Source organism: Aspergillus niger (assembly GCF_000002855.4).
Source record: "Aspergillus niger supercontig An04".
Taxonomy (NCBI): Eukaryota; Fungi; Ascomycota; class Eurotiomycetes; order Eurotiales; family Aspergillaceae; genus Aspergillus; species Aspergillus niger.
Genome location: NT_166539.1, coordinates 1,175,184 through 1,185,893, shown reverse-complemented (window position 1 = coordinate 1,185,893; position 10,710 = coordinate 1,175,184). Strand labels below are relative to the sequence as shown.

General features: G+C 52.4%; 3 protein-coding genes and 2 non-coding genes across 5 annotated transcripts; 1 reads left to right on the top strand and 4 right to left on the bottom strand.

Moving 5' to 3' along the window:
• Positions 1 to 619: 619 nt before the first annotated feature.
• On the top strand, positions 620 to 1,993 carry An04g04790 (uncharacterized protein; the record flags this gene model as incomplete). Its single annotated transcript, XM_001401806.3, has 3 exons — positions 620 to 1,228; positions 1,293 to 1,518; positions 1,578 to 1,993. 3 exons carry the CDS (start codon positions 620 to 622, stop codon positions 1,991 to 1,993), a joined length of 1,251 nt encoding a protein of 416 aa, XP_001401843.1.
• An 839-nt stretch (positions 1,994 to 2,832) lies between these two features.
• On the bottom strand, positions 2,833 to 2,941 carry tRNA-Met (CAT). Its single transcript has one exon. It is a non-coding gene; the product is annotated as a tRNA-Met (tRNA).
• Positions 2,942 to 4,301: 1,360 nt separating this feature from the next.
• Positions 4,302 to 6,423, bottom strand: An04g04770 (uncharacterized protein; the record flags this gene model as incomplete). Its single annotated transcript, XM_059747498.1, has 5 exons — positions 4,302 to 4,360; positions 4,423 to 4,977; positions 5,035 to 5,240; positions 5,291 to 5,961; positions 6,073 to 6,423. 5 exons carry the CDS (start codon positions 6,421 to 6,423, stop codon positions 4,302 to 4,304), a joined length of 1,842 nt encoding a protein of 613 aa, XP_059600560.1.
• Positions 6,424 to 6,802: 379 nt separating this feature from the next.
• Positions 6,803 to 6,875, bottom strand: tRNA-Phe (GAA). Its single transcript has one exon. It is a non-coding gene; the product is annotated as a tRNA-Phe (tRNA).
• Positions 6,876 to 7,236: 361 nt separating this feature from the next.
• On the bottom strand, positions 7,237 to 10,613 carry An04g04750 (uncharacterized protein; the record flags this gene model as incomplete). The annotated part of the gene is made up of 4 exons (XM_001401804.3): positions 7,237 to 7,775; positions 7,830 to 8,203; positions 8,254 to 10,304; positions 10,410 to 10,613. 4 exons carry the CDS (start codon positions 10,611 to 10,613, stop codon positions 7,237 to 7,239), a joined length of 3,168 nt encoding a protein of 1,055 aa, XP_001401841.1.
• Positions 10,614 to 10,710: the final 97 nt, after the last annotated feature.

Sequence of the window (10,710 nt, the reverse complement as noted above, 5' to 3'; positions counted from 1 at the left end):
GGCGGGGGATACTGTGGGACAGAGGTTGAGGAGGAGTGGGGGAATATAGATTAGAGGGTTTGTTTCATGTAGTTATTACGATATAGGAGTGCTGGTAATTTCATTTCGAACCTTATGTGTAGCGGGTGATCCCGGCATTGGGGCCATATTCGAACGCTATCGATGATGGAACGGATGCAGATACGGATACCTAGTTTGTAGTCTTCTGGGGTCTTATTCCATCCTCTAGTGGTTCAATGATTCCGCATCCGGGTCAGGATACATCACACCAAGCATTCTCCCCATTAAAGGGGCTAAAATTTTCCAATGATGGATGCCTAGCCCGGAATCGTGATACTAAATCAAGGGGCCAAGAAGAGCGACTCCGCAAGTCTCCGGCCAACAAAGACTCAGCCTCTTCAGGGATGTTTTACTCTATTACCAATGAAATCTCCCAATTAACCCCTTGTTAAGCGCCTCGTGTTGAACTAGCATTCTTCTCCTCCCTCATTTCTGAACTGTCACTGGCAGTCTCCTGTTCATTGCAATGCATCCTAACCACCCCGTTACAGGCACAACCCCCCAGCCCGTACATCACACATCCCCTTACACATGACATGCATATCAATCCACCCCTCCAATGAGTGTAAAATCCAGCTATGCCACTTTCATCCCACGACGTGGGGTATCCCGCCGAATTGGCCTCCGCCGGCGTCTATTCCGGGGCCTGTTGATCTGTGTCCTCATCTGGACCGCTCTGGATGTACTGTACATCCATCACCTCGTTTCGTCCTCCTCTTACCGGACCAATGACATTACTCGGCCATCACTCGTCTCAGAACGACTGTTCATCGCCAGCACCCATTGGAACAATGAGGCTATCCTCCGCAGCCATTGGAACGATGCCATCATAGAACTAGCGAAAGCCTTCGGTCCAGATAACATCTTCGTGAGCATCTTCGAAAGCGGAAGCTGGGATGATACCAAGGGGGCACTGCGAGATCTTGACGCGAACCTGGACCGACTTGGCGTGCGGCGCAACATCACATTGTCGAATACAACGCATGAGGATGAGATCTCCGCGTCGCCGGGTGAGGGCTGGATCGACACGCCCCGGCATAAGAAGGAGCTAAGGCGCATATCTTATCTTGCTCGGTTGCGCAATTGGTCCTTGCGGCCGTTGGAGGATCTGTCGCGGCGGGGGATAACGTTTGATAAAGTGTTGTTTTTGAATGATGTGGTGTTTACGGTGTGTTTTACTGGTTGTGTCAGTTGCAGGAAGATTAGGTTGATTGACAGCTCCATCTATCTAGGTCGATGATGTTATTTCGCTACTTGAGACAAATGACGGTTCCTATGCTGCTGCTTGCTCCCTGGACTTCTCCAAACCACCTTTATACTATGACACGTTTGCTCTTCGTGATGCGAATGGCGATGAGCATGTGATGCAGACATGGCCTTATTTCCGCTCTGAAGTGTCGCGCAATGCTCTATATTCCATGTCTCCAGTACCGGTGAAGAGTTGCTGGAATGGAATGGGTCAGTGACTTTCCCTCACATTGCTTCATACTACACCATTGATTAACAGGCCGTCATAGTTGCTATGCCTGCGGAGCCCTTCATATCCACTACTCCATTGCGATTCCGTGCCATTTCCGATTCCCTTGCAAAATCACACCTCGAGGGTTCGGAGTGTTGTTTAATTCACGCGGATAACCCTCTTTCCCAGCAGCTTGGGGTTTACCTGAACCCTAATGTCCGCGTTGGCTACAATCCTGCAGCTTACGAAGCTGTTCATCCTACTGGCGCCTGGCTGTCGCTGCAGCATGTGACATTGGCTCTATGGGAGAATAGAATTCGACGCTGGGTTACAACGCCATTGTTCAAGAAGCTTCTCGTTCGCAGAAGGCTTGGTCGCTGGCAGGATGTCCATCCAGATGAGAAAGAGCCTGGCGACTTTTGTCTTATTAATGAGATGCAGGTGCTTGCCTATAATGGATGGGCACACGTATGATCTAAGACCTTGGGGCGGTTCTATCTCAGGTCCTATTTGCAACCCACCACTCACTGCAGCCTTCACAGCTACCCACTATTCCTCTCTTATGCCCCGGGATGTCAATCCGATTGGCCTGCAGGTTGCATGTCAGCGGACTGGATGCGCGAGGCGCTATTCCCAATCGCTGGGGAGCCTATAGTGACTATGACTCTTTGTACCTCAAATCGGCGATACTGGACGGTAGGAGCAGGCAGATGGTCCACAGTCAGGTCGTGCATCTGTCTCACGGGCCTCCTGCGTTCTGCCAGCGGCATTGCCTCTGAGGCAAGAACTTTAGGGTTCATATTGCAAGGCGATTGATCGAGCCAGGAATCCGCTTCGTACGAGTACGAAGCGCCATGGTGATGCTCGCATCAGCGCAACCATACAACCACATGCTATCATATCGGAGATCGCGTTGCAGGATTGGGCAGTGGGGTCACCCAGTTTTGCTACGGCACCAACAGTTGGCCGGTATACTATATTTGCAGTCGGTTTATTCTCATATACAACCGTTTCTCCAGAAATCTAACCCGGCTACATCTCCGTTGCTATGGATAGTACAGGTTACGCTGACCCACAACTGAATATATATACTATCCAATCTAAGTTATTCGTGATTCTCAATACAATCACTCAGTGCAATAACCACGATCATCGCTACGTCTGACTCGGGTCCTATTAACATGAATTTGCCGAGCCCAGTCAACTTCGATTAAGAGATAGAAAAATAATACAAACACATACAAAGCGAGCATGGGCTACCGCACATCCTGTAACGCAATAAATGGGGAGAGAAAAAAAGATACAAAAAAATCTGTCCCGAGGGAGGTTCGAACTCCCGGCCTTGGGATCGCATGGAAGTTGAAGCTTCCACGTCATACTGTAGTATGAGACCCACGTGATAACCAACTACACCATCGAGACGACTTGTTGAAGAATGCATCTAGGGTATGGTAGATGAAGAAGTGAGATACCCGGTACAGTAAGAGGGCGCGGATAGTAGAAACGCACTACGCACGCACCACTACTTGGGAACTAACGTAAGTCTATCTTGCCCAAGTTATTAACTCCAAGAAAATATCAAATGCTTAAAAATACCACTACTGACATATAGCAATCTCAACTACATCCAATTGATGTTACTAAGGATCATTGGCCCAAGTCCAGACGGAGGTTATTCAAGGCGGGCCATAAGTATATCCAAGCGGCGATCAATGTCATACTAGTATTAATCTGGACACTACTATTGATACTTTACAGAACATGCTGCATACATAGTATACTGGGAAGAGGGAGCGGTACTACTTCCAAGTCATGGACGAGAGATACGCCATATATCTTTAGTTTATGTTTCCTAGCATCATCATGGCTGTTCCCGTTCAGAATTGACTACTAAGTACTTGGCGTTCGAATATAAACAACCACCCAGTGAGATACTAATATACTAGGCCCGGCCCATGATCCCCATTCTTGCATCGGCATCGACCAACCAGCGCTAAGCCGACTTCATTAACTCAATAGATGGCTCGATTGCAGGATCCCGATGACTTGAACCTGACGAAGCTGTCTGGGGGGTGGGTCTTTATCTGAAGCTAAAATGCGATGTTCCTGAGGAAGTTCAAGTCGTCTGCTCTGGTCACTACTCTAGCAGTACCAAGTGTCGGCCAGATCTTTTATATCGTGGCACTTTGCGGAAATAGCAAAGAAATAAGGACCAGGATGTGATTTGCTCCTCCAAGAATGATCCAGGGATTCTTTTGATACTGCTAAACGTGTCTGACATCGCAATATTGTAGAGCGCGGACGTCCATGCATAACAGCATTCCTCTCTAGTAAACATATATAAGGGCCAAAACAGGGTTATGGGAGTTGTATTGCTACATAATTACGGACCACGTCCCCCAAGTTCAGTTGGTGCGGCGCATACTATATCTACTACTAGTGATTCAACTCGCTGACTGGTTGAAAAGCTTCCGTGGCTTGATACTAGTAGGCGTATACATAGAAAGGGGCTTTGCTCGCCGTTATCGATGAGAATACTAAGTCCACCCTTGTGTATATTTGTAGAAGGGCAGTTCATAGCCAAGTAGGTGTGAAGAGAAGGCTGCAAGATGAGGGTCGATGTTGATATCACAGGTCCTTACATTCTGTATGTGAAAAGTCAAAATGCAGACAACCATCTTATTGTCTACTCTACGTATGTACATTCATGAGAGCGAAACACCATTCCAATATCCATAACTCCGGTAACCTGTTTTGTTTTGCTTCGTCCTGCTCTGCTCCCTCAACGCCCACTTCGACTCCGTCGCATACTCTCCTTACACTCATTGCAGTACCATTTGACTAGTGTCACGTTAGCAATGTGCATCTCTCAAATCCACACAAATATAAGGCCATAGACTCACCATTCTTCCCAGGCGGCTTCGTCAACCCAACGCACGACAAGTGGAACCACTCGCGAGGACAAGCGTCATTATCACACGCCACCATCTCGCCGAAACTGATCTCATTGCAGTAGCAGTATCTGGGTTCACCGTCCTCATCTTCATCATCACCCTCGTGAAGAGACTCTTCCTCTTCTGAGACGGCCCGCGCTTGCACCACTGGTACGCTGGTGGTCTTCTTGTGGGACCGCTTGGCTGGTGCCGGATCCGTGCTTCGGGTAGGTCGTACGCGCTGGGTCGGCTCGGAGAAGGTGGGTAGTACCGGAGTGGATGTCTTCGATGATCGGCCCTTGGGGGGTGGATTCGACACTGGCGGTACGGGGACTTCGCCGGGTTCGATGGATGGCGCGGGTTTGCCGTCGGTGTCTTCACGTTTAGTGCTGATAGGAGGTGGGAGCTTAGAAATGTCTGCGGTTGGCTCTTCGGTTTCTCGTTGGGTATCTGGATTCGAAGTAGGGGTAGCTTCGGTTTTGGATGTCGTCTCTTTGGTTGTGGTTTTAGGTTCTGTAGCTTTGCCTGAAGTTGTTATTTGGTTAGATCGGTCTGAATAGATTGAATATGGCTGAAACGTACCATTGCTGGTCACGCGATTCGACGCAGAAGATGAAGGTCTCTGACGACCATTGTTTGCTTGTCCGGAATTCTGCTGCGCGCGAGAAGTCTGCGGTCGCACTGCACCAGGTCCAGGACTGACAGCGCTTCGTGGAATAGCCGCAGCAGCGACGACAGGCGACGGAGCCAGAACCGGAGAGTCAACTGCAGATGCATTGGTGTTGTTTCTGCTACATCTGTTAGGTTATATACCCAAAGCAATCGAAGTCTAACATACCTCTTCCGAGCAGCCGCATTCGCGTTGGGTGCCCGCCTCTTCTTCGTAGCTTCAGCGGGATCCTTCGATGCAGCCTGCCTCGAAGTACTAGCGCTGCTAGCAGTACGCTCCATCGCAGCACCAGCCTCCACAGGTGGGGGCCGCTCAACCTTGCGCCGCTTGGCCTGGCCCGACCCAGTATTTCCCTGACCATGTCCGGCCTGATCACCTGCACCTGCACCCCCGCGAGATTTACTAGATTGTCCTTTGCGAGCCCCGCCAGCACGTACATCGTCCAGATCCGAATCTGCATGCGTGCGACGCTGCCTACGCGCGATGACAGCTTCGCGCCTAGCCTCGCTCCGAGAAGCAGCCTCCGCCTCATGGATCGCATGCGCCAATTCCTTAGTAGATGCGGCCTCTCGACGAGGACGTTCATTAGTATTTGTCTTGGGGGCGTTTCTATTCGTGTAAGCCCAGTGAGTGAGACTTCCTAGACGAGCCTCATCGCTGATCTCCCCCGCGATGAACGGGAAGATAGAATCAAGACGTGTGAGCTGTCGGTCCAATTCATCGTTCGCATTCGATATAACGTGGTTTTTCTCATCCGCGGTCATCATCAGGTCCGTAAGCGTATGGCGCACACGATGGAACAGGATCCGGCGGTCTTTGCTTTCCTGAGATTCGGGGATCTAAACACGATAACTCGTCAGCACAGGCACAACTACCACTATTGTAGATAGCTTATCCCCGCAGACCACTGTATGACCCACAACGAGGGCTCCAAGCAGAGAACTACCTACCGGAGTAGAGGGGTACGGCACAGGCTGAGATTCAGAAGCAGACTTCAGCAATTGCAGCAGATTATCCTCGAGGGCCCAGGCCTTCGCATCCACCTCCTTCAACAACGAGTTATGACGACGGAATTCCCTCGGGAGGGCCGTAATGGCGTCCGTGAAATGCGTGAGAGCAGGGTAGAAGCCATGAGCAACAGGGGTCGCAGAAGGCGTATCCGTCATCGAGCCATGACCATAAGCGAAGGACGAGCGGCCTAATGTCTTTGACGTGCGAGATGGGTTCGTCCTCGTCTGGCGCGTTGACTGACGAGCGCTCTGACCCTGAGAGTTGACGGCCGACGAAGCAACGGCAGACATGATGGGTAAAAAGGAAAGGCACAGTCGGACAGAAAGTCCGACTCAATCAGGGAACAAGAAGCACTCAGAGATACTGGGAGATCGATGGCTCAACAGATGGAACATGGACAGACGAAACAGGAAAAATTGGGGTGGGAAACGAGAGTTGGAGCGATGGGAGGCTTGCAGTGCGGAGAAAGACCCGGCAGAGCCCATCATTCATCAGGTGATTGGTGCCTGCAGAGCCAGGCACTGAACTCGGCTGACAAAGACGCGCTGATAAGGTTGCCGTGACGTCACCTATCCTATAAATACAATCTCAATCTCAAGTTGAGCTATCAACTGGTGTATAACGGAAGATACGGCGCCCACATCAAAAATTAATTGAGGAAAAAAGGAATGGGGCAAGCCGGGCTTGAACCGGCCACCTCCAGATCTTCAGTCTGACGCGCTCCCAGATGCGCCATTGCCCCGTAATTGTTGATTTTGCCACTCTTTTTGGCCTTATGAACCAGGAACAATTGAATTATGAAAAACAGAACATCCCTCGGGATACAATGTAGCTTACTATGCAATTGCACTTATCCAAGAAACTGAAATTATATCAAGGTTCTTAATTTACACGCGTGCACGAAGCACATGCTAGGTATCGGCAGGCTAGATCACGAAACAATGTGCCAAAGAAACGAGACCCAAAGCCCGGAAACACTTAAGCATGAACTGTAGTATAATCATCGTACACTATGCTGCTGAACAAAGGAAAATCATACAAAGAAGACCAGAACGAGCCAACGCTGACTCCCCAACCCAAACACACTCTTACAACGACATCATTTACTCGCCCTTGAGGCGCTCCTGGTGGACAGTGAAAGCATCCTGAAGGAACTCCTGCTCCTCCTTGAGATGGACAGACTTGAGACCAGTGGCGACGGAAGCGCTGGGAGCGCGACCGGCGTAGAGAACGTGACGGCGGTTGTGGTGCTCGGTCTCGTTCAGCAGAGTCTCGATACGGGGCTGGGTGTAGCTCCAGGCACCGGCGTTCAGAGGCTCCTCCTGGGCCCAGACGATGTTGCGGGCGTTGGGGTAGCTGTCCAGGTTCTCCTTCAGCTGAGCCCAAGGGAAGGGGTGCAGCTGCTCAACACGGGTGATGGCGGTGTTGCGGATGCCGTGGGCTTCACGGTGCTTGGTAAGAGCAGCGTAAACCTGGCCAGAGCACAGGATGACACGCTCAATCTTCTCGGGCTCATCGATCTCCTTGCCGTGGGCGGGGTCGGGGATGATCCACTGGAAGTGGGAGTCGCCGGTGAAGCTCTCGATGTCAGAGCGAGCAAGAGGGTGACGGAGCAGGGACTTGGAGAAGAAGATCACAAGGGCTGGCACAAAGGTTAGCACTATAACTTGTACGGGAGATTTTGGAGGTCACATACGCTTGCGGAACTGGCGGTGGATCTGGCGACGCAGAACGTGGAACAGGTTGGCAGGGCTGGTCATGCAGACGATCTGCATGTTGCAGTCCTGGTGCTGGCGGTCGAGCTTGTCACCCTCGGGGAAGACACGGGGCTCCTCATTGCAGAGCTGCAACCAACGCTCCATTCTACCGGAAGAGTGCTCAGGACCCTGGCCATCGTAACCGTGGGGAAGAGAAACAACCAGACCGGAGCGCTGCAGCCACTTGGACTCTCCAGCAGCAATGAACTGATCAATGATACACTGAGCGTTGTTGGCAAAGTCACCGAACTGAGCCTCCCACATGACGAGGGCATTGGGGGAGGTCAAAGAGTAACCGTATTCGAAACCAAGACTGTCCAAAGATTAGCTTTAGTATACACCAGGTATTAAGTGAAAACTTACGCTCCGAATTCACTGAGGGAGGAGTTGGAGATAACGAAGCTTCCCTGGTTCTCAGAGATGTTCTGCAGAGGAGTGTAGGTGCCCTCGTTCTCCTGGTCGTGCAGGACGGCGTGGCGCTGGGAGAAAGTACCACGCTCGACATCCTGACCGGAGACACGGACGTGGTAACCCTCGGACACAAGGGAGCCGAAAGCAAGAGCCTCAGCAGTAGCCCAGTCAATACCCTGGCCCTCATCGACGGCCTTCTTGCGGTTAGCCAAGATACGCTTGAGGTTCTTGTGGAGGGTGAAGCCCTCCGGGCTACCACCACCGCTGATCTTATCAGCAACGTCCTTCAGCAGAGGACCCTCAACACCAGTGGGGAGGTGAGGCAGAACCTCGGTGGCAAGCTCCTTGGGGGTCTTGAAACCGTTCCAGGCGGAGGTCAGCCACTCCTTGCTGGTGGGCTGGTAGTCCTTGCTGCGGTCGAAGCTGTCGTTCAGCATGCCCCAGACCCACTTCTTGTGCTCATCGATGTCCTCCTTGGTGAAGGTACCCTCCTCGATCAGCTTGTTGACGTACTTGTCAAGCTGGCTCTTCTGCTGAGCAATGCGCTTGTACATCAGAGGCTGAGTGAAAGAGGGCTGGTCGGTCTCGTTGTGACCCTGCTTACGGTAGCAGACGATGTCGATGACAACGTCACGCTTGAACTCGGCACGCCAGTCGGCAGCAACCTGGCAGACGTAGTTGACCGCCTCAACATCATCCGCGTTCACGTGGAAGACAGGAGCGTCAATGGACTTGGCAATGTCCGAGCAGTAAGGGGTGGAGCGGGCGAAGCGGGGGTCAGTGGTGAAACCGATCTGGTTGTTCACAACGATGTGGATGGTACCACCGGTGGAGTAGGCGGGGAGGGAGTGGAATCCCATGGTCTCGTAGACGATACCCTGGGCGGCGAAAGCGGCATCACCGTGCAACAGCACACCCATGGCCGAGTCGAAGTTCTGCTCATCCTTGTTGTAGTGCTGGATAGAGCGGGTCTTTCCGAGAACGACCGGGTCCTCGGCCTCCAAGTGAGAGGGGTTGGCGACCAGAGAAAGCTGGACACGCTTACCCGAGGGGGTAGGGCGCTCAAAGTTCATACCCAAGTGGTACTTGACATCACCGGATCCCTCGTCAGAGGGCTCGGCGGAACCAGCGAACTCACTGAAGATGGACTCGTTGGGCTTACGGACGACGTTGGAAAGGACGTTCAGACGACCACGGTGAGGCATACCAATGACGATGTCCTTGATACCGTAGTCGACACTGCGGTCGATGAGGGCCTTCATACCAGGCACAAGGGTCTCACAACCCTCCAGACCGAAACGCTTGTCGTTGGGGAACTTGGTCGCAAGGAAGGACTCGAAGCTGTGGGACCAGATCAGGCGGTCGAGGATGCGGCGCTTGTCATCGACAGAGTACTTGTAGGGCTCGGGAACCTCGAAGCGGTCGCGAATCCAGTCGCACGGCTTACGGTCGGGGATGTGGATGTACTCCACACCGTAGGAGCCGCAGTAGATCTTCTCGCAGGTGGAAATGATCTCGCGCAGGGTCATCTTCTTGCGTCCCTCAGTGGCGAAGCGGGGCAAGATACCGGGTCCAAGGTTGAACTCCTGGTCCAGATCGCGCTCAGTGAATCCGTAGTGGTCCAGCTCGAGCTCCTTGGGCTTGTTGTAACCGAAGGCCTCGGCCTCACCGCGGATACCAAGAGGATCGATCTTGGCCTTGTGGTGACCACGAGCCTGGTAAGCGCGGACCAGGAGCTGAACCTTCAGGTGATTCGTGACATCGGTACCGGCCGCGAAAGACAGGCCTGCGCCGGGCATCTCCTGAGGAACACCACCGGTAGGGGTAGGGACGAGAGTCGGAGGAGGCTGGAAAGCCTGGGAGACGGGCATGTTGCCCTCCTCCATGTTCTTGAAATACGTTTGCCATGAGATGTGCACGCTGGAGGGATCTCTCTTCCATGCGACGTACATCTCATCGACGTAGTTGGCGGTGTTTCCGGAGAGGAAAGAGTCATTGGCATCCTAAAGCGCGAAACAAAAAGCGAAATGTCAGTGAACTGGCTTTCAGACTGGAAACATACCAAGCCAAAAAAGCGTGGACGACTCTTGTGCAGGGGAATTGCTTACCACACCCTCGGCGGGCGCAGCATAGTGCCTCTTGTTGGACAAGCGGTCGACGAGAGCGAGAGGCCGTCTCGTGGTCAGGCCGAGTTTTGAGCTGCGGTTGGCAGCAGATCTGGCAGTAGAAGCAAGAGAGAGCGATCTCCTGCAAGAAGAGCAGGCCGGACTGCGCAGGCCGCTGGTGGCCTTAACGGCAGTAGAACGAAACATCGCGGCAATTTTTCTATGGCGTAATGCGAGCTGAAATTTAATATGCTATGAGCTCAACGATGGAAAGGCAAACGAGATATACGACACGGCGAATTAT